This window comes from Puma concolor, chromosome D2 (assembly GCF_028749965.1).
Source record: "Puma concolor isolate L17-30 chromosome D2, mPumCon1.1.hap2, whole genome shotgun sequence".
Lineage (NCBI taxonomy): Eukaryota > Metazoa > Chordata > Mammalia > Carnivora > Felidae > Puma > Puma concolor.
The window spans coordinates 37,977,639-38,003,771 of record NC_141677.1 but is presented as its reverse complement, the minus strand read 5'-3'; the positions used below and the strand labels follow the sequence as shown (position 1 = coordinate 38,003,771).

General features: G+C 43.9%; 1 protein-coding gene across 24 annotated transcripts in view; it reads left to right on the top strand.

Annotated features, from left to right (window-relative positions):
- The window catches only part of KCNMA1 (potassium calcium-activated channel subfamily M alpha 1), a 739,980-nt gene that overhangs the window by 656,431 nt on the left and 57,416 nt on the right, over positions 1-26,133 (top strand). For all 24 annotated transcript variants that reach the window (XM_086680076.1, XM_086680093.1, XM_086680079.1 and 21 more), the window contains 2 exons: positions 2,460-2,684; positions 5,944-6,136. In XM_086680076.1, the coding sequence (XP_086536202.1) occupies positions 2,460-2,684; positions 5,944-6,136 (418 nt within the window). The remainder of the gene's footprint in view (positions 1-2,459; positions 2,685-5,943; positions 6,137-26,133) is intronic.

Here is a 26,133-nt window from a genome sequence, read left to right as displayed (position 1 = left end):
TCAGATACTGCTACAGTGTTATGAAGACAATCAAGCAGGGCCATGGGCTAGAAAGGGACTGGGAGGTGCTAGTTAGTGTGGTCCAAGAAGCCCTCTCCAAAGTCACACTGGAGCAGAGATGAGCATACTCAGAAGAGCCAGCTGTGTGAAGATGCTTTGGGGTTGCATGTACCCACTGGATGCAGGACACTAACTGCTCTGGGGGTTAGAAAATATGAAATGGCCTCAATCTTGAGGAAATGATCATTTAATTAGAAGACGTAAAATGTAACCATGGAACAATATATTTAAAGCTGTGTTATGAGGCACAAGATTCAAATCTAGGGGAGAAGGACTAGGATGTATCTAAGTGGCCAGAAAAGTCTTATTGGCTGCACGCAGATTGTGCTTTGAAGGGGTTAAGGCAATGAAGGCCCAGACTGGGTTAAGCCTTCAAGGATGTGTAAGAAGCAGATGTGCATGTGAGTTGCTGTACTGGGTCTTAAATCTGGCAAAATCAGACTCTCCAGGAACTGGGGTCTTGACAAGATTCTGTGGGTCATGTTACTGTGGCCAATCTAAAGATTGGTATTTTGGTCCCCAGAGCTAAGCTCCTGTGGTCAGCCACTTTGCTAGATGGTGCCTTCCTCACCTCCCAGTGACTTCCTCAACTCCCCAGATTTCCAGCCCCCACTCTGAACCCAGGTTGTATTCCTGAGGCTCACTGAAGAGAGCTAGACTCCCAGGTGACCTGACCAATTAAAAGTAATTAGAAACCCCATCACAGCATGTTACAGACTCACTGATGCTCTGTTGGTGGTACCCAGGCACTCACACTTCCAAGCAGCCAAGATAACTAACTCCAGGTCTTGTCCATGAAGTGGTGATGTGGGATGTGACTTCCCAGTGGGTCCTTCTTGGTCACCATTTATAAGACATTTCTTACAGCCCCTGTCTTAGGTATAACTGTATTATCGCAGAGGGAAACCGATAATGGTGACAGCCCCTGCTTTATTGTAACGATCAGGGAGTGAAAGCTAGCTTCTTCTTCTCCTTGGGGGTTACTGTAATAACCCTGACATTGTCGTGAATTGCAATATTGGCATTTAAACAATCAATACACTGGTCAATTCTAGGGATTAAATCAAGCAGAGTTTGATATGTGCAGTGGACATTAATATGCCTCCCCCAAAGCATTGTGAGCCACATGGGACCATCCAGGCATGCAGTGAGTGGAGAGGGAGCAAGCAAGGCAAGAATAGGAGGCATTGGACCAGAAGGAGAAGCAGAGAAAGGCCCACTAACTGGCCTCCTGCGTTATTCTCTTCACTAACACAGTGAGCAAAGGGGCAGCAGTGGCTAACCATTTGTGTGGGAAGCTGGGGTCCTCCTCTCACTGGAGCGATTTTATTCGTTTATTTGTCTCCTTTGTAGATCCAAACCTAGGGTTGGGAGAAGACACGGGCTTGTTTCTCTGGCTGACCTTTCTCTAGATCCTTTTAATTGTTATTTGGGAATAGTCTTGTGACTAAAGTAATAGTCTGATGACTTTCACAGGTGGGCCACTCCAGGCAGTCCCTGGAAAACCCAAGGCAGCAGTAGACAGGGGTCAGCAAACTCTTTCTGCAAAGGATCATATAATAAATAATTTAGGTCTTGCTGGCCATACGCTCTATGTCACAGCTAATCAGCTCTGCCATTGCAATGTAAAAGCAGCCATAGACAATACCTAAATGAGTAAGATTGGCTGAGTTGCAATAAAATTTTGTTGGAATTTAAATTTTATATAATTGTCCCATATTATGAAATCTTCATTTTTATTTTTTTTGCAACCACTTTAAAATGTAAAAACCAATCTTGGCTCACCAGCCATGGCCATACCAAAGCAGGTTGTAGACCAGATTTAGCCTATGAACCATAATTTGCCAGCCCCTGGCTGAGGATGTGATGTTCTACCTGTTGATGTGATAACGTAGTGTGAAATCCCTTTGATGAGTCTGGAACTCAAAACTGAAACTTCTCAAGCTGAGACTAGCATAGGATCTGACCAATTTAATATCATTTCAGCAAGAGAGACAGCAAAGACAACTCCTTTTATCAAAAATTTCATGTGAACTAAGACTTCTCTTTTTAAACAACATAAATATTACTATTCTCTCATATTTCCCCCCACCTAAATATCATCAGGAAAGACCACCTGCTCATATGTATGAAGGTATAACTTTCTTAAATCTTGTGACAAAGAAGGTCAGGTTATGTGTGGGTATATGTTTACATATATTTGTGACCCCAGTATAATGCACACACACATACTCAAATTGTAAGTTTATGCGGCATACACATAACATTGATGAAATAAAAATAATAACACAGAGTAAGCACTCAGCAAATGTCTATCTTTATGAAAGTGTTTTTTTAAATACTTAACAAAACACTGTGAGGTCTTTTCTCCAATGCTGGTGCGCTTTTCCATGTTGCAGACTCGAAGTGAAGCCGCCATGACCGTCCTGAGCGGCCACGTCGTGGTCTGCATCTTTGGTGATGTCAGCTCAGCCCTGATTGGCCTCCGGAACCTGGTGATGCCACTCCGTGCCAGCAACTTTCATTACCACGAGCTCAAGCACATCGTGTTTGTGGGCTCCATTGAGTACCTCAAGCGGGAATGGGAGACACTTCATAACTTCCCCAAAGTGTCCATATTGCCTGTAAGTCCAAGGTCACATTATCGATGCTTTTTCCTTCTTTTCATTCACAAAAGAAAATCCCAGATGGATATAATAGCTGTAGCTTTGATCATGCCTCTGCTTCTTCATCCGGTTATGGGCCTGAGGACTCAGCCCTTCCCTTATGCTCTGTCTAGGAATATCTAAACCCTGGGGGACCTTATTAAAAGGAATTTGCAGCCAAGTTCAGCTGCTCATCAAGCATGAAGTTTAGCTGATACCAAATGTATTAACCATATCGATGTCTATACACTCTCTCTCTGTCTTGCCTACCCAAAACCTAGTGCTTTGAGATATTATGATGCTTATAGCAGAATTTACTTATGGAACTATTTTTAGCATTTTATTTATGATATTATTAATGCTTCTGTGAATCTTGGTCATATTGCTTTCTGTTTTTAACTAAGTGGATTTAACAGAGTTCTTTCTTTATTTCTGTTGTATGGAAGGCCAGGCCCTTCCTCTGGCCACTCCCTGCCTCCCATTCATGTAGAAGCCTAGCAATATTTTCATAGGCTTGTGTGTGTACGCACACATATGTGCATGTGATATTCTTGATTGAAAAATATGCTAGGGCCCAAATCTAAAAGGAACAGTTTCAGACTCGACAATTTAGTGTAAAGATGCAGGATACATGATCTAGGAGGCACGTAATTATTTCCTGATCATTAATCAATATATTTTTCCTAAACTTTTAAACAATTCTAGATTTAGGAAACTAGTAAGCTGATTTAGTAAACACATGTAGTTAAAAATAATCGCCTGAAGAAAAACAAATAGTCACACACATAGAAGAGCATAAGCAGATATATACCTTGCTAATTTCAGTCATGTTAGATTTGATTATGTATTTCCACAATTATTTTTGTACATGTGCTTTTACACATGGTCCCTTGGAACACATGGACTGGGTCTAAAAGTGTTTTGTAAAGAGCTTATTATTTTGCTGGGCTGTGTGTGTGTGTGTGCACGCACATGTGTATGTGTATGTACGTGTGCACACGTGCACACGAGTGTGCATTCTGTATGTATGGGTGTTGGGTGTATAGGTAATGTTTGGTGTGTGTGTGTGTGTGTGTGTGTGTGTGTGTGTGTGCATTCTGTGTGTGTATATGTGTGTGTCTCCTGTGTGCTCTTGTATACATGCACTCACCTGTTGGCCTACATATGAATGAGCTCTCATATTTGCTGGTCCTTTTTAAACCCTCCGAAATTTAACACACTCAAGCACAGCATATTGTACAAATGGGCCTTCCTCTATGTCTTCACATATTTCATTGTTTAAACAGTGCCCCACGTATGGAGTCAGTCCAGAGAAACATGGTGTTTCTATATATGTCATCAGTATTTCTTGAGTTTTGAAATCGTGTGTATACAACTATGCGGGGATTGTCTTATATCACAATTACTGCTAGATTCCCTACAAGGTGAAAATTAAAAGAATATGAATGTAGGCAATTGAGGCTTATGCGCTGGCGAAATGATTCAGGAAGTTGGTCAGACTTACTTTGTACCAAGTGATCCCTGGAAAAGAGGGATTCTTCTCCTCTCAGAAGATACTGCTCCAGAGGCTGGAATTAGTAGCTTCCCAGCCCCAAAGCACTAAATGCCTCTTGCTCCATAATGCCACTTTGCAGCAGTATTTTGGGGCCTGAGAGCAGAATCATGTCTCTCACTGAGGCATCAAAGGGGGTTGATGGTCTCAATCTGAGCGGCCAAGTTCCATCATCCCAAAGCCCCTTCTCCAGGAAGGAGGGAGAATGGGAGGAAGGCATCCGGGGATATATGGGGGTTGGCAAACCCTCTCCCTACGCGGTCAGTGAGTTGAAGGCAACTCAAATCTTCACGTAGGCAGACCAGAAGCTGGATCCAGGCCGAAGGACCAAGTATGTGAACTCCAAAATGATGCCACATGACCCCTAGGGAGCCCTGACATGGATGGCCTGATTAGTTCTTCTGTGATCCCTCCTGAGGACACAGAGCGTGTGGAGGTCACGCCTCTCCCCTCTGACACTTAACCCTTCTTTCCTACCTGTGCTTGCCTTCTCTTCCTCTCTGTCATTACCTCCTTGTTCTGGGTTTTTTTCCCCCACTGCTTTTTTGTTGTTACGGGATTTTAAAAAATCTGTTTACTGGCTTATTTATTTTTAATTACACTGGTAATATACAAATACGTTCTTGTTATAAAATATTCAAACAAGACAGAAGTATGTAAAGTCAAAAACAAACTTTTCCCTTTACCCCCAATCTTATTCTCCTCCCTAGAGGTAATTACTGTTATTAGTTTAGTGTATATTTTTCCTGAAATTTCTCTCCAAATGTACATGCATTTACGAGTGCATTCATAAATATATAGTTTTATTTTGTGGGTTTCTTTTTACATAAATGAAATAATACTTTTTAAATGATCTAGGACTTGTGTTTTTGTGTTTTTGTTTTGCACTTATACCACTATTTTAGAGATCCTGCCCAGGCTACACCTACATGGAGAGCTGTTTCGGTCTCTTTACCTGCTGCATAGACTTTCCTTGTATGTATGTCCAGTGGTGTATTCAACCATCACTCTGTTGTTGGTCAATTAGGCGATTTTCTTGTGCTTTTTTTTCTCTTGCTGAAAATTTACAATAAAATTATATGACTTGAAGCTTAAGTTCTTCCCCCCTCCCCTTTACAAGATGCACATTAATTCCATCCCTCTCACGTCCTCCAGGTTGAACAGTGCTATCAGTCCCACCTCATCATACCATGCTCACTGGCTATTTCCCCTTGGCTGCATTGGAAATTCTAGTCAGAGCTGCTGTTTTTGCCCGAGACAGAAGTGACCTGCTATTAAATAAACAGGCATTTGAAACCCACCCCCTCGTTACATTCTGAAAGCCAGAGGTTGCCACAGGACAGTTTCTTAAATCAAGACAATTTCCAGGCAGGAAGAAGATGTAGAACCCTGGCATTATTCCTCTCCCTCGTTTGTTAGCAACGGCTTGATTGAGTGTGGAGAGCAAGCCTGAAATGCCGCCATCAGCACCGACTACCCTTTAGATTAGCACACAGCTCCTATTCCCTTGAATGTAGTTAGGCCAGCTTAATGTCAAGGCATAAAAAAGATACTTGTTAAATAATTTCCCAAAGCTCCGGCTCCATCTTTAATTTGTTTTTATTTTTTTTTCCCCTCTTTCCCTCTCGTCCCTCGGTCTCACTTTTGCTTCTTCTTTTTTTTTTTTCCCTTTCCTCGATGCCAAAGGGTACGCCATTAAGTCGGGCTGATTTAAGGGCCGTCAACATCAACCTCTGTGACATGTGCGTTATCCTGTCAGCCAATCAGAATAATATTGATGATACTTCGCTGCAGGACAAGGAATGCATCTTGGCGTCACTCAACATCAAATCTATGCAGTTTGATGACAGCATCGGGGTCTTGCAGGCTAATTCCCAAGGTAAGGACAGCCTGTAATACTTCTCTGCTGTGCCTACAGGGGACAGGGGCTGGCAAGAGGGATATCCTTCACTCAGTAATTCAAAGAGGCTCACACCAGCCTGCTGGCAGTAAAACCTGTGGTCCGGGTGATGGCTTTCAAAGGGGCATCTGCCGCGTCTTCTTACCATCTCGGGAAGCAGGCTTGAGAACACCTGAACACCCACACTCCGAATAGCCTGCCTTCCCAGAGAGGAAAGCAGCCTTTCAATTGCCACTGCCCTCAGTCTTCCCAAACAGTGGCTCTGTGACCCGGGTCACCAGCTAAATGTCAGGCACTGAAAAGATGCTGGCTGAACAATTCCTAATGTTTCTCTGCAGTATATATTTTTGCCATTGACCTATGTTAAGCGTTGCCATTGTTATAGCTGCATGGGGGTGTTAAGCTTTACTTTGTTATCCGCTGACCTACGGATGGTGACCCCCGGACAACGGGGACTATAGGGACACAAAAAGTCATTTAGCAAGAGGTGATGCTCATCAGCCCACATGTTCTCTACAGCAGGCATGCCAGAGTGAAATGATGTACATCCACCTTCTCTGCTCTGCCCCCATCTTCCCTGTCATTTTCTCTGGGATCCTGGGCAGATAGCTGCTAGTAAAGATGTCATCTAGAAGTCTCAGAGAGGCAGCACAGCAAAACCTTGTAACAAACAGCCTGACTAATCTGAGCCTTGGCAGGACTGCTTCTGCGCAGGCTTGCCATGAACTGCAGGATCGTTGTCATAAGTGGTCTGCTGGATGGGTGACATTGGGTGCGTGGTGGGGGCCTGAATCCCATCATTCTAGGACCAAAGGTGGAGGGAGCACAGCCGTAAGAACTCTAGCTGCTGGGATATGAAGCGCGACCTTATTGACGGGATAAAGTTCAGCCCCATCTTGCAGCCCAGACATGTGCCGCTGGATCTTTTGTCAGCTCAGCACCAGCACCACCTCCTTCCAACATCTGCTCAACAGTGCAGCAAAGCTGGGAACGGCAGTTCCTAGAATCCTCTGCCCTGCACAGTTCTGGGCTGGAGTCTGCCAATGAGAGCTGGGCACTGGGACGAGATCTGGAATTTGGAAGAGACAAAGAGACCTTGATTCTTTGGAGGCAGCGGCAGCCAGACCCTGAGCAGATGCGAGGTTCAAAGCAGCTTTTAAAGGAGCTTTCTGAGAATCACTGGCTTTGCTGCTAGGGACTGAGGGGCGTGGTGTGGCCTTCTTCGAGCTGCCTGGAGATTTACAGTACCTCCCGTGGGGCTTGCAACTTGGTGTGGCGAGTGCAATGGCTCGTGGTGGCCTCTTTGACTTTTGTTCCTACAGCCCTTCCGATGGTGGCATCCGCATCTAATTTTCTTTATACTTGGAATAGAGTGGCTTCTATTCTTGACGCAACCCTGACTGCTATGGTCTGAAGCCTGGTTTTCACCTCTCCACTCTGCCATCCTCTGCCTCTCCCCCAAATCTAAATCTTGGTATCCACTTGATCAGCTAGGCCTCAGGTCATAGCAACACATCAAGGCTCTAAAAGAGAGTCTTACCTACCCAGCTATGTACTGGAGAGCCAGAGACTGCCTTCTGTCCTGCCTGCTCAGGGAGCACAGGTGACAGAGGATATGAGGAGACAGTAAGTCGGCCTTCTGGGAGGTGGAAGAGGCAAGCCACCATTTGGTCCCTGCCTTTAAGTAGTTGTTCTTCCTCATGTGTCCTCCCAACTCCGTCCCAGCATGGGCGGCCCCTGGGGAGCTTGTTAGAAATGCAGAATCTCACGCCCACCCCAAACCTCCTGGGTCAGAACCTGCATTCTAACAGGGTCCCCAGGTGACTCGTGTGCACCGCTTTAAGGCACAATATTCTGCACGCTGACAAGGCCCGGTCCAGTGAACACGCTGACCAACCCGGTTAGACGCTCCTCTTCTCCTGGCGGGAGCTAGCAAGGGGAATGGAGAGGAGTGGAAGCAGGAGAAGCGCTCCCTTCGGGCGGGGGGTGGGGGGCAGGTGGAACTGAGCAGGAGGGGCCGGAAAATACTCCCTTTCCCCAGCATGTCTGTTTTCTCCCAGTTCGATAATTGTGATTGTCAAGGTCCATAGATCAGGATCTCAATGCCTGATTGAGTTACGTGTGTGTCTGACATGGGTGTTCCTTCCAGCCCTCATAAACCTGACCCCAGCCTCTCAGATCCTGTATGATGGCCACGCTGATAAAAAGGCTTCCCCTCCCCTCCACACATACCTGATTCTCAAAAGCCTTCTTTACTGTTTTAGGACAGGCATAAGCAAGGAAAATAGGCTTTGGCGGGAGATAAGGAAGAAAGGGAACGGGAGCATATTTTTCCTGCACAAAGAAGAGAAGGGCACTCCTTCTTTAGTACACCCACCCCCCAGACACACACACATACACACCAAAGGAGGCCAAGGATGTACCCCATGGCCAGTGGCAATTTTCAGACTCTTGGTCAGCAGTGGTGTGGAGCCCGTGCCCCCCAGCAGCCAGCAAGCACTTCGTTCTGCTCTCAGCGAGAGACTGCCAAAGCTACCGGCACACTGAGCCCATATTTCCCATTGTTTTCGTACTCCGTCTGCCCTTCTTTTGTCCTTGGTTTCTAACACCCTCCTCTGGGGACGCTCTGACCTTCCAAAAGTCCAGCAGTGGCCATCAGCACAGGAAGTGACTTTCTCTCTGGTGGGCAAGTGCTCTGTATTCGTCTTGGGCTGCTCATCACACAGCCCACTCCTTGGGTTTGTCCCAGCCCATGGGGCTGGAGGGACAAACTAGGTTTCCCTGTCACTGTCCCTCCTTGAGAACTGTTTGACCAGCTGGAACGCTCATCGGCCTCAGATATTTTAATTACCCTTCATCTAGGTATTTGTCACGGCCACGCTCCAAGTAGATTGGAATTACAGGGTACAAAATGGATTTCGTGTTACTCTTTGCATGTTGGGAAGCAAATCTAACTTCCCCTGAGGGATAGCAACATAGATTTCTGGCCACTGCTACCCACTTTTCATCACTATTTATTCTGCAGTCCTTATGAAGCTGCATCCTCGGCTTTGTCTTGAGAGCTACATTACCATTTCTCCAAAACTCAGCAAGAAAGAAATGTGGACTCAGGGCAAGCGTGTGTGCTCTGGGGCCAAAATATCCATGCATCTCAATGGAAAGTTTTTCTAGCATGATACCATGTAACATGAAAAATGTACCTTAACATTGAGGAGGTAGAGTCTTTGTTGAGATTTGGGTTCAGACACTTGCCAGTGTGCATTATCTGGTCTCTGAGACTAACAAAGCCTCTTTTTCCTCTTCTCTATTCACATTCCCTTTTGGTGCCACTGTTCTAGCCCACATGGTGTCAGAACTGACCCAGCCTAGGGACTTTGGACCAGACGCTTTCTGAAAAGATCTGAGATGTGATGGCTGGTTGTCAAAAACAATTACAGAGAAAGGTGGCATACCCCATGCTGGATGGTATATCCGATGTGACAGTTGGGTCTATGAGATGCAGTTTTAATATACAGCAGGCAAGACTGCAGTGACAATTATATAAAGCAGGTGAAGCTGCTTCTTGCTGGTCAGCAAACATCAGCTCAGAACCACTTTACAGCTCTTTACCAGCAACTAAGTGCCTTTATTTACAGAGCGCCTGTCACTTCCCTTTGGCTGGAGAGCTGGTATATTATTTAGCACGTATTTATCTGGGGAAAACATTTCAATTTAAATCAGCTGGTACAACAGTGGCTCTTGCCAGACTGTTTCCCTGTGGTTCTAAAAGACAAGAACTGAGCCTGATCTTGGAAGGGAGGGTGGGTAGAGGAAGGAAGGGCCCACTCTCAGAGAGCCACTTGAGTCAGTACCTGAAAAGCGGGGGCATGTGATTGAGTTTCCCTTTGTGCTTTTGAATCACATTATGAAATGAGCATCTTATAGTTTCTTCCTGGCTGACCTCCTCGTGAAGGTAACTCTTAGAGAAAGAAATAGGAGTAAATGAGTGTCTGCTATGCATCAGGCACTATAAAAGCCCAGAACACAAAAATGGCATGGATTCAACACTCACCATCCTTGAGGGGCTCAGGTGAGTGGATGCGATACCCCCATAAACAATTACCGTGCAATGAGACAAGGATGAGGCTAGAAACAAAAGAGCTCCTCGGTTTATATACTTCAAGGGGTTGCGAAAGTTTCCAAGAAGAGGTGACGTTTGTGGATGAGTTGAATACATGTGGCTCTTGAGCACTTGAAATGTGACTAGTGTGACTGAGGATTTTTTTTTCTCCCTTTTACTTGATTTAATAAATTTGAATTTAAATACTGGCATGTGGCTAGTAGCTACCATATTGGATGGCACAGGTCTAAGTCATCAGGTTGTTGCCGTTTTAAGGGCTGGGATTATAGGGCTGAGATGACAGGACAGCTATAGCGATGGCAGTCACAAGGGCCAGGCAGAGATTGAGGTGGATTTGTAACAGCAAAGATAGCCCATTGAAGGCCAGTCAGGTGGGATGGAGGTGTGGATGAGCAAGGATGAAGAGCTGGTAATGAGTTCTGAGGTTGACTACTAGGTGGATATAAAGTAAGCTGAGGGCTCAGGAGGAGAAACAGGCTCGGGGAAGATGGCAAAGAATATGGTCCTGGTTCATTTGAGTTGACAGTATATGTAGATATCTAACAAAAAATACAACCATACCCTGACTATAGAGGGATAAAGTCAGGTTTGAGGTTGCAGACTTGGAAATCATTGGTGATGGATGGTGTATAGGCCTTGAGAGTGGATATTTCCCAGAGAGAGAAGGCAGAGCAACCAAGAGAGAAGGGCCAAACCTGGAACCTTGGAAATGTCAACACTGAACTGACAAACAGAGGGAGAGAATCCAGTGAAAGGGCCTGAGGGCAAAGATTGAGGAAGTAGGAGTGGGTACTATCAAAAGTAAAGGAGAAGAGAGTTGAATAAATTCCAGATAGCAATTTAGGGTGTATCCTAATTAAGTGTTGATGCATATGTTTTCTTGAATAGACTATGAGCTCTTTGAGAGGCCAGGACCATTCTTCTCTTGCTCATCTTCACGTCCCCAGTGCCTCTAGCACAGGATCTGACATAGACAGTAGACAAGTCTGACATAGAGTTGACATGCCATAAGAATTTGTTGGGCTGCACTGATCTGAAAGAAAGCAATGATTAGCACTGTCAGATACTAGAGGAAAATCAAGTAGATGAGGTCCAAAAAGAGGCAATGGTGCATTTGACCCTCAGGAAGTTGTTGACGACCTTGGCAAGAGCAGCTTAAGTAGCTTGTTGCCAGTGGAGGCTGGCGTTGAGGGGTCTGAAGCATTAATGGGAGGTGAGAAGTTGAAACCGTATATTACTCTTTCAAGTGCACATAGGGAGAGAAATAGGGTATTTCAGGGGAATCTTGTCAAAAAAGAGATTTCCTTTCTGTTTTTAGAACGTGGAGAAATCCACCATATTTGTTGGCTGCAGTAGACTGAGGTGAAACCCCATTGAGAGGGAGAGTTTGAAGCTTTAGGAGGAAGTCATTATATGATAGCGTAACAGAGAGAAGCAGGAGAAAACAATGTGGCCTTCAAAAGGAGAAGGAATGGCCCTGGTCCCTCTGAAACGGAAAGCTAGATGAGGAAGATTATAAGCTGGAGGCAGTCAGATGGCTCTCCTTTCTTCACGAAGCTGCCAGTTTGGTTTTCCTTGAAGATCTGAGGGACCGGGACAGTTGGGACTGGGAACTGATGGTGACAAAGATTCAGGGAAGACATTACAGTAAACATGTAAGGAAGCTGGCTGGAGTGAGGTGAGGGTGTGAGTGAGTGTTGGTGAGGGCCAGCTGGGGTTGGAATTACGAAGGCGTTATGGTGCCAGTCAACACAGCTCTGCGATCTTCTCTGCAGCTCTTGGCAGAGACAGCAGAAAATGTACAAAATGGCTTGAGTTTGGGATGGCAATTCAGAGGAGGCGAAGGATTCCATGGAGCTGTTCAGAGGATATTAAAATGAATGGTCGCCAGGTCTAAAATGGTAGATGGGGAAGTCAAACCAGTGTTGGGGCTTACAGACTGAGAGGCCATGACAAAGCAGGCAATTAATCCCTGTGATCAAAGAACAGGGTGTGAAGCAAAAGCGTGGGAGAGCTGAAGCATGGGAGGTTTGATGTGAGAGAGGAGTGTGTGATGAGCTCGGAGAATGAAATATTGCAGATCCTGAACAGAGTTTGGTGGTATTATGCTCATTTTGCATGCGGATTCTGGGTCTAAGGCAAAGCCCATCTGACTACCACCAGCACCACCAGCACCACCAACAACTGTAATAATAACACTAATGCTTATGAAAGTTTGCTGCCATTATATGATAGACATTTTGCCAATTGAGACGATAAGGTTTTCACCCTTGGCCACACATTGTATTCATTTGAGAAACTTAAAAAAATATATCAATGGCTGGGTCGCACCTCAGCAACTGTGGTTTAACCGATCTGGGGTACAACCTGGACATTAGAAGCTTTATAAACTCCCAGATGGTGCAGCCAGAGTGGGAACCACTGCCCGAATTGGTCCTCTGAGGAGGCATATGTGGTAAGGAGGTTACCATTTTGATTGGAAAGGGAGGAAACTGAGGCCTTGAGGGGTGAAGTAATGGTTTTCACCTGGGCCTTCTGGTCTCCCAGGGATCCTAAACTTTACTATTTTACTTCCTTAGGACGATGCTGTTGGCTCAGCTTGTTGGTCTGCCTTCTTTCTTTCATATTTTCTGGATGGTCATTAGCTTCCTAAGACTAAAAAAACCTTAAGTGGAGAAAAAGGGGCTTGGGGTTGTGCTGGAGCCCAGGTTCTAGTTTCTACCAACTGGCTGCATTTGTCATCTTGTCTCTGTCACATGTCTCATGGTGATAAGCGAAGGGTATTAGTTGCCCAGTGGACAGGCCTTCCTCCTGACCACAGCTTTTGACAGACGGCCAAGCAGAGATCCAGCACTATGCTGCTACTAAACAGCAATGTCGCTCACCCCCAGGGCCAGCAGTGTGCTCCCTAAAAGGCTTGGGTCTCTTTAAGAAGATGGAGTGTGTGTATTTCAACATCGGGGTTCATTTTGGATGTGGTTCCCTTTCCTGTTACATGCTCCGCATTCCTCAGATGTATGCTCCCTGTCCCCAAACCCTTATTAAGCACCTGTTGTGTGCTCGGACTGTGCATGGCAGACACTGTTAGAGAGACAGGGATGCATGAAGCACATTCCCTGTCCTTGCAACCTCCAATGCAAATGTGCAACTGCTTCCAAATGCTGGTATATTACCAGGAAAGAATTACAGTCCATGGAGGCAAATATGGGACAGGAAGAGAAAAAGGAAGAGAGTGGGTTTGAGAGACACTTTGAAAAAATGAGTAGGATTTCAGCTGGTGGAACCAAATAGAGCTGGCTGCAGTCAGAGAAAAGAATTGAAGTAAGGGGCAAGAATGCATGGAGATGTGTTCGAGGGACAGTGATGAGTACAGTTTGGCTAGAAAACAGGGTATGTGTAAGACAGCAGGGAGGCCTGAGGCAGAAATGTGGGTTAGGCACTGAGGGATTTTTTTTTTTTAATTTTGAGTTATGAAGCTATAATTATTCAGTAGGCACTGGGGAGCTACAGCAGGTTTCAGAGCAAGAGAGTGATGGGATCAGACCTGAGCTTCAGGGAGATTGATCTGGCAGCCTGTGAAGCATTGTTTGGAGTGGGAAAGAAGAGAATGCAGGGGTCTGGGTAGGAACTGTGGTTATCCAGGAGATCAGGAACCTTGAGCTGGAAACAGAAGGGGAGACTATTTTACTGTGAGACGTAGTAGACGTAAAACAGATGACGTGATTGTCAGCTTCCTTCTCAGGGACAGAGGATAGTGATGAGCTCATAGGAAGTGGCCTCAGCAGGCAGGGCCTGGCAGTGGGAGAAAGTGGTATTGGTAGTGTTGGGTTCTAGCCATGGTTCATTTCCATGTAGACTTGGCAGAAAATCCAGGTGACCATGAAATGCAGATGGGTGGAAATAAAGTCCTGCATTCAGGAGAGGGTCACAGCTAAAAGTCTACCCCATGGCTCATTCTCTATCAGTGGAGTAGAACCTTGGAGAGAGGTATGAGGAAAGAAATGTGAAAAGCAGAAGGATGAGAAGCACCTTAGAAAGGGCAGAGAGGAACATTTGTAGAAGCCAAGGAACCACAAGCTGAGCTGGGCTCCCAACTTCCCAAGGGATGGAGAAACATATGTCACAAACCCGAAATGAATGTCCCCTGCCTGCTTTTCTTCACCCCTCTAAATTTATTTTTCTATATTCTGTGCCTCTTTATAGCTACAAGTTAAAAAATGTATAATGGCTCACACAAACACTCCAATAGACACACAAGCATGTATGTGTACGCACACCAGCACACATGCATGTGGGCACACACACACACACACCCAGACCTCCAGCCCTCCGTGACCCTCAGCCACGGTGACACTAAATGATGTCCACACATAAGCAGATGCTCTCCCTTGACTGCATTTCAACAAAAGTTAAGAGCCTCAAGTAGGGAATGACCTTTTTCTTTAGAAGAATGGCCAAGGTTCTTAGAGAGACAGTATTAATTGGGGGCATAGGGCATATCCTAAAGTCTGAGATTTCTTTTCCTGTTCCAGAGAAGAAAATGTGACTTCTCTTTTATCTTTGGGGGAGGCTATGTGGGTTAGGACCTCTAAATTATGGCAGGATTCAAAGGGTCAGGATTCAAAAGGACCTTCCTAAACTAGAACTTCGGGACAAAACCCACAGGATGGAATGTAATGAAGTCCACTGGGCGTTCAGTTTCAAATAATCACTGAAGACGGGTTGCATAAACCTGGCTGATGGAAGTGTAATTTATTTTGAGTAGTGATTGTTTCATCCTGGTCGGTCTGAGAGTGAGTGTGTCAGGAGCTATGAAGATTTGAGGGGAAAAACTAACCAACTCAAGAATGCAGCCAAGGAGATGGTCAGAATGGGGAAGCACTAGGACAGCCTATCCCTTGCCAAGCAGTTAAGGGAGTGGGGGGTTAGGGGACTGAAAGGGCCATTTTACCTTCTCCACTGGAAAAACCACGGCCGATGGCTAATGATTAAGGAGAAACAGATTTTAGCCCTGCATAAGGAAGACATTTCCAGAATAGAATGGGCTGCCTAAAAATGTACTGAGCATTCTGTCACCACAGGTCCATTTGTCAAGGGAAAGGTACTGACCTGATCTTTGTGATGAGAGGGACGTCAAACCAGATGAGTTCTTTGGTCCTTCATAACTGAGGGTCTTTGGTATGCTTTTTATGTTTATTACATGGGGATCTGTGTTTTTGATGATCTACATTGTTACTCCAGAGAGAGAGCTATGGCGTTTGGTAGAATTGGGGTTATAACGGGTCTTTTGGTGGAAGCTTCCACATCCTTCCAGAATGGCACTGTCTCTGTGTGTAAGTTGCAGTGCGGTAAGCAGTGCACTTCTGGCTTTTCCGTTAATCTGACGGACCACCCCATCTTCAATTCCCATGTCACCCTCAACTTCTGTCCTCCCAGTGTTTCCCCTTTTTGTCCTCCCTGCCTCACCCCTGCACACCCAGGCCACACACCTCCCCGCCCCAATCCCAAACATACCTATGCACATATCCTTACACACATTCTCCCTTCCTGAAACCAGAGAAGCATTTTTTTTCAGCTGCTCCCATATGACATTCATTGCCACAATATGGTCTCTCAATTCTGAAAGGGCTGGGGTGGGGGGTGGGGGCAGGGAGAAGCCATTTCTCTCTACCCGCCGAATGAACAAAGCTCTGTGCTAAAATATTTGTCTTCGGTTGTAACTGAAACTGCGGTTGGCTTCAGTCCCCCAAACCAGAAAGACAATTATACTTAACTGTTTCGAGATTTATAAATACCACACTGGAATAGCCTCTAGGTAGTAACTTTAGATACCCAGCCCAATAATTTTCTTTTATTGGTTTGTGATTTAGATCTTATTTTGAGTCCTCTATAATAAGAGTAGTACATTTCATTAAAAGAGCTTACTAACCAATAAAGAAAATCTGGCTTAGGGCTCGAGCAGGTCTCGAGTACAGAAAGGGGCCTGCCCCGTTATGTTTCTGTGGCGGACATTACAAGACTAATCTCAGCACAGGAGTGCACATGTATTACAGCAAAGCAGCATCTGCAGCTGCTTTCTTCTAAATGACTTCAACTTGGGAGAATTTTTCCTACACAGCATATTTTACCACATGAGAGATCCTCTGAAGACCGCCGTTTACTATTCTGGTAATAGATTCCCAGCGACGAAAACGAGGACACACAAAAAAACAAGAATGGCTGTAACAAGAGATGGGAAAGCCTGGACTCTTTGCTCACCCGGTGGTGGTTTGTAGGCCTTCCCTAGATGGGGCTCTTCCTTGGGGAGTGGATGTGGGGGATTAAAAATAAAAACGGACAAAATAACGTTTTCCTTTCGACTACATGCAGAGCAGATTGAGTTCCTCTCTCAGGTTGTGCCCAGCTTGGGACAACTGCAGTGAAGGAAAATCTTAGCTTCGGAGACAGAAAACAGATGTGGGGTGGTGCTGGGTTTGGGCTGAACTCATTGTCCTCACATCAGGCTTTACTCCTTAAAACCTGCGTGTGTAGTTAATGCCTCTTTTTAAAAATTGTAGGCCCTCTTTTTTTCAGTTGAGTCATGCACCAGGCACACTCATATACACTATCTCATTTACTCTTCCTGATGACCTGTTAAGGCGGAGGTCATCTATCTCCATTTTACAGATGAGAAAACTAAGGCCGAGGAAACTTCAGCAGCTTCCCCACAGTCTCATAGTGCATCAAGGGCACGTGGAGTTGATGCCCAAATTGTGTAATTCCAAAGCCTGTGCTTTTCTTACCGCCTCAGTCAGCCCCATAGAAGAGAATAAGTGTTATTCTCATGAGAACAGGCCTCAATCTGTACGTCTGCTTTTAACGGTCATGGAAGCATCCCCGGGCATGCTAAATGTCTCTTTGCACCCAGAGACTCAAGGGTCTTTTTAACATTCTTATTCTGTGCATCCACATTTTGTAGGTCCCTGGCCCTCCTCCCCTCAGAGACACTGGGATTCTCTTGGTTCTGGTCTTCCTTGCTACAATAGCTAAACAAACAGGAGTAGAGTTGAGAGAAATATCAAGAACTCTGCTTAGCCTGCCTCTGTGAGCAGTTTAATTGTTGCAGCTTTTTCCCTGTTATTATAGATTTGCTTTTGGAGCTGTCAGAACAAAGGTGGAAAGTTAGAGACCCCTGATATTGCTCTCTGTTGTCCAGACACTTACAAAATATTTCCAGGTTTTATCGATTCATCTCACTCTCCAGGTGGAAGTTTCCGTAAAAGGCAGTAGATGAGAATAAACAGACCACTCTAGCCCCCAAAGCCTAGGATTTCACATGGTGTGTTACACTCAGAAAATGGTCCAGATAAATTGTCCTTTGGGAGGAAAGTGTGACTGTATAATCAAAGAAAAGTAAAAGAAGTCTTGTCATCCCGTGGACTCTCTAAGGCCCCAGATGAGATTCTGGATAAGGATGGGTCCATCAAGAGTTCTTTTCCTGAGCATTACTTTGGTTTATACCCCATGGCTGAGATTAGTGTCCCCACTCTTTCCATGGTCATGCTGTCATGGAGCTAATGGGATCCATAGACAGAAATGACACAGACATATAAAATAAGTTGTATGGCACAACTTGAATACACATATTTAACGATATGGGGCCTGCATCATTCCAGAGTAGCTTGTAAAAGGCATGGTGTGAGTCATTTGTAATTTTCTGAGGCATGAGTTTAATCCATATGCTGTAAAGATAACGTGCGTGCCCCGAGCCGGTAGATGAGCCTAACCAACCATCCAAGGGAGTTTTGTCTTAATCCATCTATGTATAACCAAAAAACTCATATGAAGTCCTAAAACCTTTATTTCTTGTCTTAAAAATGGCCTTGCAAAGAAACACTGATCTATAAATGACCTTAGTTCTGGATTTATAGAGTATTTAGGAGTGTGGATGGTCCTTAAGTATTTCAGTCAAACTTCATGGAATGTTCTGGTGGAAATCATTCCAGAAAAGCAGTCATTCTAGAAAATTCTAGAAAAGCAGTCACTGAGCATCTTGTTACATATCCCCAGTAAAGAGTTTCTACCAGCTATAAGAGCCACAGGGATGTCACCACACAGTGTGTTAAGAGAAGCCAGGGGCCGTTTCGGGCTGCAGTGGTTGGGGGCAGGGGCTCCAGAATAAGTGAAGTTCAATTTGAAAATAGGTATGATTATCATAAGTAAAGGGGCTACAGGCAGGTGGAAGAGGCTGAGGCTGAGTGAGAGAAGGCACATAAACAAGAAAGGCCAAGTGTAGTTCAGGCAGGGGCACTTAGCTATCTGTCTGCTGATGATAGAACAGAGGGGCCTTCATGGTCTCAGGGCGTCAGAGGAAAGGAGGTAGGTGAGGTCACTGTTAATTTGGGTGGGACCTCAAAAGAATGGCCTGGTCTATCACCTTACTGATCTCCCCACTCCCGCCAACTGTCAGAAATGCATTTAAATGCTTAGCACAGCACCTCCCACCTACTAGATGCTTGTAGAGGTTTGTGGAGTGAACAAATGAATGAATACTCCTAATATCTGTTGTTTGCAGCCTGCCCTATCTTCGTTTGCCCTCAAATGAGACAAAGCAGCTCGAAACTTTGTTAAAAACCACATACTTTCCTCCCAGGCTTCAGTCACTCTCCATTCCTTTGACTGCTGAGCAGTAGGCAAGGGCTACAAAGATCCAAGATGTTGAACTTGTCAGGCTTGTCCAAGCGTTCTCTAGTAAATCACCCCAATCCTTGAACCTTTACTAATAGCTCCTGATCCTCAACCTTGCATTGGCCTCACTGCAGGTAGTGTTGCACAATACCAGCCCAAGGCCTAAGGAGGCTGTAGGATTGAGACCTCCAAAGTTTAACGAAGGGCAGAAACCATCTCTACTTTCTGCTCCAGGGAGCTTTGAATGGTTCCTTAGAGCTTTCCTGGCCACGTGGAGATGGGCACTCCTTTTAGCAGCAGACTAGCCCATGTCGCCCTAATACCTGGGCAGGGAGAATTCAGCAGATGGGTTTTGTCACTCTAATTCATGGTGGCGAGTCACAAATGGGGCTGTCAGAGTGATGACACAATTTTTTTTTTCAATATATGACACAATTAAATAGGGTCAGAAACCACGTCCTTCACAACCACACATGGCAGCCCTGAATGAATGGATATAAAACACTTAGTAACTGAGATGTAGTAAGAGATCACGCAACATCAGCTACATTTATTACTATTATTTTTGGAGAGTTTTACTATTTTCTTTCCTTTGCTCCCCCAAGATAACAAATAGCAGGAGAAGAATTATCCCTTTGTACCTAGCAGCCAGAATAGCTGTTGATTGTGCTTGTCAATAAATAACACGTAGAAGACAAAACACACCTTTGGGAGGTGAGAAATCCAGGAACAGTAGATTTACAAAAGCCTACAGAGGAGTTGAGGAAAAACTGAGACACATTGACAGTGACCACTGAGATTTTTCCTCCATAGACAGGCTAGTATGGCGCCACATGATGGGGCTTCTCTATGAAGCAGAGAGGCTAGGTCTCAGCTCACTGAGGTTCTGGTAAAATGAAACTATCCAGAGTTGCTACTGTCAGAGTAGGGCCCATACTGCTCCGACTAGATGATGGGTTATACCTATCATTGCCCCTTGGCCTCTTTTCACCTCAAAAAAACTAATTTTGGCTCTCAGCCAGAAGATCTGAGGAACTTTGAGTTTTTAATTGGGGAAGGGGTCTTGGATCCCTTTAAGTGCCTAATAAAATGATGGATCTTCTCTTTGCCCCTTCCTTTACCTCCCCAGAGTTTATGCAGAAATATTTGCATATGGAGGTAACAAGTTACCTAGCCTAATGGGTTTTCCACCTTAGCTTCACATTGCAATCAACCAGGAGCTCTCAAACCTCACTCAAGCCACATCCCAGAGCGATTGCACCAGACTCTAGACATAGGATGCAGGCATCAGAGATTCCAAGGTGCAGCCTGCATTGAGAAGTACAGACTGAGCCTCTTTACTCAAGGTAACCGTCCGTGATTCTCACATGGGACTGCTAGTTCAGTAAGCTTCCATGTCCATGGAACTGGCAGCCTCCCAGGGTTGCTTGCGGGGAAGTTTGGAAGGCATATCATGGACATTATAAAAATAGGAACTATGGGAGAAATGAACTTTGACTCGTGAACTTCCAGGTGGTTCCCAAATATACACCGTCCTGATCAGCAAGGAGTGGGGAAAATAGACCAGGGGAATGTGCATGGGAGAGGTCAAGGCAGGTAGGTGCAGGTAGTTTTCGGGATGCTTAATCAGCAGTATAGGAAATGGAAGAACTATGAAAATCAATCAAACCCCTGGGTATAATGACAGAGAAGGAGACTAAATAATGGGAACGTCATGGTTGAAGTTTCAAACTTAATCTATAAACCTACTTTTAATGGGTCCCCAGGTGATTGTGAATTCAGGGTGGCTTTCTTTGTATTGGATTACATGAGGCTGTTCCATATTTCTAAGAGAAGTCCAGGTGTGTGTCTCATTTTATTTATTTATTTATTTATTTATTTATTTATTTATTTATTTATTTATATTTGCATTTAGGATACCATAGACTTTTTTTTTCTAAAGTCTTCTTTTTATGAGCATTAATTATATACCATGCAAGGAAGCAATTGCCTCTATGTTATGAAATATTAAATCAAAATGCTTCCTGTTCCCAGATGTCCCAGAGATAAATACGGCAGTATTTTGAAGCCCCTCTTGGAGCTGTTTTGCCTGCAAATTTATTGTTTTGTCTCCATTTTCAGAAAGCCCTGTTTTCTGTGAAGTATAGCACTCTAGGTAGTTTTTAAGGCGCAAACTCCTCTGGAGTTGCCTGTGTCGGCAACAACTCTTATGTAGATGGCACACGAGGGATGGCGCACTGATCGGCTCCTTTAAGATGACAAATGGGCAGAGAGTGTTATTGTCTTTGATTGCACGCCTTACATCATCTGTATGTAGGAATAAAAGGGCCATACTTTATCTTTAGCCATTTTATAAATATTTAAGCCCTTATAGCTGCCTAAAGATATTAAAGCATATTTTACAGTAGTCGGAATATAAATATTATATATAGCGCAAGATACCAAAGTAGTTTAATGAATTCATAATTTTCTGTTCACATTTATTGGAATGTGTTTTATGTTCCAAAAGTTCCATTTAAAGAATAAGATACCATTCTGCGTCCTGACAACACACCAAGTGTGGCCACATTTCGGGTGGGGTCTCAGTTCCAGTGTCTACAGAGGCTTTCATTAAAGAGGCAGAAAGGCAGGAAGTCAGGGCACTGGGATATATTTCCTCAATCTCTGCATTAAAAAAATATATATATAAATAACTTTGAATAAACAATTCTGGTGCTTATTTAAATTACAAAGCCTTCCAAAGAGAAAACTTTTTATAGCCCCTTTCCTCTATTTCAAGGAGATTAATTCAAAAAAACCTAAGTAAGAGCAATAAAGATGTAGTTTGCAATTTTCCTGTCCTCCCAACCCACCCCCTTTTGTAAACCCTGTCGGCCAGGATACAGCCTGATTCAGGGTATTGATTTCAATAGTGACTTCCCAGTGCTTTCTGAACATTTCTCCTTAAGTTAAAGAATTCCTTCCAGCTTGCTCCTTCCTTCTCCTAAACGCAAGAGAGTGACAGGGAGAATATCACTGCATCTCGTTTCAATTTTCTAGTGAAATATAAAGACTTTCCTCTTTAATATTTCACAAAGTTTCTCCAGTTCCCAGTGGGAGTCCATGCTGGGTAATGTTTGCTAATTACCAACAACAAAACTAGACATACAACGCTGGTAAATTACCTGACCCTTTCCATTTTAATGAGACAACAAGGATTTCGCGAAGTGATGTTGTTTCACTGGTTAATGGTGTCAGCAATGTTGTAATTGTGGGTTGAGACGCATTAGCTGAACAACCACATGTAGAAAGGGCTTTCTCTTGACAAGCCCTTTGGAGACTAGAACCATATTATCATTAAGCCTTTGTCATTTGCATGCTGCTAATCACTTACTTTATTATCCAGAGTATCCATTGTCTTTCTTTAATTGCTCTTTAAATTAAAATTAAAAATAGTTCTAAAGCCCACAATGGCTGGGATAGCATCTTGATTATGAAGATAACTTCAAGAAAATGGAACAACTGGTAACATATTGCTGGGATTATGAGAGAGTCCCACTGTTTCGTACCATGCCTGCAGGCCCCAGGAGCCTAATTGTGGCGGTTTCTCTTCCTTTAGCCCATACTGTTTGTTTAATAAATGGTTATTTATGGCCTTTTTGGCCATTATAGCAACTTTGGAGAAAGTACATCCTTCTCATTGGTTTGAGCACTGCAATTTCATTCTCCGGGCAAAGGTATAAAATACAACTGAAAGGCAGTTTCTGTACCAGAGCCTCTGAAAAGAGATCCTCTTGATTCTCCTTGCTTGTTTATTCTGTCTGTACACACTTACTTTTAAAATTTGGGGTCATGAAAGAGACCTAAACCTTGGAGCTAAAAAGGACCTTAGAGTCATCCCCATTTCCCAGGTGAAGAAACTGAGGACCAGAGCAGTTGTTATAACTATAATCACAGAGCAGGAGATGAACGGGATTGTCTGTTACTGAGTGGAGTGGATGCAGGGCTCCTGATTGGAAGATCGTGCCTTCTGGGTTACTCCTGAAAGAGGATATGATGTCATGTTGTGAATTGTGATGTGCAAGTGGCAGGGTTCTCATGGTGCACTTAGTGTGTGTCTCTTATATGCATCTGTCAGTATGTCTGTTGCTAACGGACTGTGTGCTAGGATACTGGAAGAAAAGGCTCATGTCTTCCGCATCCTTAAAAAAACAACCCCATGGGGGTGCCTGGTGGCTCAGTCTGTTAAGTGTCCAACTTCAGCTCAGGTCATGATCTCATGGTTCATGAGTTTGAGCCCCATATCAGGATCTCTGCTGACAGCACAGAGTCTGCTTCAGATCCTCTGTCTCCCTCTCTCTCTGCCCCTCCTCTGCTCTCTCTTTCTCAAAACCGAATAAAAACATTTTTTAAAAAACCCATGAGGGGCGCCTGGGTGGCGCAGTCGGTTGAGCGTCCGACTTCAGCCAGGTCACGATCTCGCGGTCCGGGAGTTTGAGCCCCGCGTCAGGCTCTGGGCTGATGGCTCAGAGCCTGGAGCCTGTTTCTGATTCTGTGTCTCCCTCTCTCTCTGCCCCTCCCCCGTTCATGCTCTGTCTCTCTCTGTCACAAAAATAAATAAACGTTGAAAAAAAAAATTTAAAAAACCCATGAATGACTCTGCAGTCATTCCTGAATACCAAGGGATTAAACCCAGAGTTATCATGGTTCCATTGTCATATACAGTGCCCTCAGAATTAGGATGATAGTTTTTGAGAACCAGAAGGGATTGGGCATTGCCTTATCTGCCTCAAATTTACAGAAGGGAAAACCGAGTTTAGATAAAACACTGAGTCCTTCTAAGTTCTCATAGGGAGTTAAGGATTGACCTTTGATTCCCTGTCCATTTCTTTGTCAGCATTACCAATCTATTGTTGACGACATTCATCATCATCATCATCATCATCAAAGTTAGTATTCATAAAGTGCTTACTCTGTTCCAGGCACTCTTGTAAGCAATTTACCTGTATTATTTAACTTATTTAATCTTCATGACGTACTACTCTCCCACTTTACAGATGAACAGACTGAGACGCAGAATTTAAGAAAATTTCCCCAAATCACAAACTAGAAACTGAACAAGGTAGCACTCACACGAACGCAGTCTAGCTCCAGAATTCAAGTTTTCAACCACAGCGTTATGGTTCATTTCAGATTATGGTCAAGGGATATTGATCATGGTGTAAATGATTTTTCAAAATCAAATTAGCACCAATCAACATCTTCTTTAGTGAAGATTGGTGTGGATTGGGAATACCTGATCCTAGTTATATATTCATCTGCCAGCCTGAACATGTATGCAGGAAAGCCTTTAACACTTAAAAGAAAAAAGTTTACTGTGCTTTCTTTTAAAGGACTTTCAAATGTTTAGAACGTGGGCTGTTCTCTCAGGCCAGGCGTCCTGTCTTGAGAACCTTTCAGAGACAGCTGTCTCTGACAGAGAAAGTTGCCGGAGATGGGATTCTGCTTTTCCTGAACTGTGCTGCCTTGGATCACTTGGCAAAGCCATCTCTTACAGCTCCTTAATTTTCTGTGCTCTTAAGATACGGATGTTTTAGTTTGCCTGTGATTTCCTAGCTCTGGTTTTTGCTATGCTGGCCATTGGTTCCCATTAAACCAAACAACTGGGGCCCATTTGGCATTTGGTGTTTTAAAAGTAAACGGACACTTGAACTACATGACAAATGCTGAAAAACAAAGCCCATAGCATTGAGAACATAAAGAAACTGTTTATAATGTAAAGGTGGTTACATTTTCAGTCAATCTATCACTTTAATGAGCTCTTTGCATTTCTTTGATTAATGCTCACAAAAGGGGGAGAAAAAAATTGATGTAATGGAAACAAAATGAGAAAACACAGGGGAGGTTTCTGTGTGTTTTATTAGTATCCGCTGCATATCACTGTCTCACAATGTATACGTCTACCTTTTCCCTGGCATAGCACATGTCTCGTTTACTGGAAACAGGATCCGGCATGAAAGAGGGAACCCTATATTAGTGGCAAAACAGCCTTTGACCTAATGTGGTGGCAGCAAAGAGGGAGGGTCCAGAATAGGAATTAGGAATTAATAATAGTAATAAAGAAAAGGCTGACATAGTCGATGCCATATCGAAATGAAGAATCCGATAAGTAGGAAGACTAAAAATAGGACACATTGAAGACACTTAAAAAACATTTAAACATTAGAATGCAGTGATTAGTTCATAATTACTAGTGATTTATTTGCTCAGTTTAAAATAATAAATAAAGAAAATAGGAAAGTACCGAAAAGGCATCTTCAGGAAGTATCTGAAGGGGGGAGAGAAGTTAGTCAAGGCAGGCTCCCTGGAGGAGGTGAAGGAGGGGTGGGAGCTGGATTGGGAGAGAAGAGAGGAGACGGCATTTCTGAAGTGAGTGAGCCTTGGTGGGAGCAGGGATGAGAATCATCAGGTGCCACTGTGTTGGAAACACAGTTTCCTCTGTGTTGGAAACCAGTTCTGACTGTTCCTCCCCTTGACCATGAGTCCCGTGCTCTTTAGAGCCCCGTAGTATTAGCCATCCTTTCTCTGAGTTTGAGTGGCTCTTGTAAAGTGATTGGAGGTTGGCATAGCAGAAAATGGGATCCTTGAAGACTCGCTTTTCAATGTGTAAACTTCAACTTGTTATTTCCACCCCAGAACCTCCGCTTCCTCAAACTGAGGATCTCAAAAATAACATTTAGGATCTGTGTCGCTCAACAGGATGAGTCCATCTACCATATCCAACCAGCTGCTCTCAACTCATAAAGATCACATGAAGTTTTAAGGTTTCAAGCTCTTTTCTTTTATCAATCTATAATTTTGATAATTACCAATTGATCATTTTTTCTCATTGCACAAATAAAATATATTCATTTAAGAAACTTTAGCAACTACATCTAAGCAAAAAGAAGAAAACACACATTCTTCATACTTTACCACTTGGACATATTAGTATTGACATACTAGTCTTGCTTCTGTAGATATGAATATTTCCCCCTCAAAAAGGGATCATATATATTAGTATATGACCTGTGTTTTTCCACAAATATTTTACCATGACCATTTTCTATGTTAGTAAATATTTTTCTGCTTTATGTTTAGTGGATCATACTTCTCATAATCAGTTTCCTAATACTGAACATGCCTATTGTTTTCAACTTAACATTGTTAC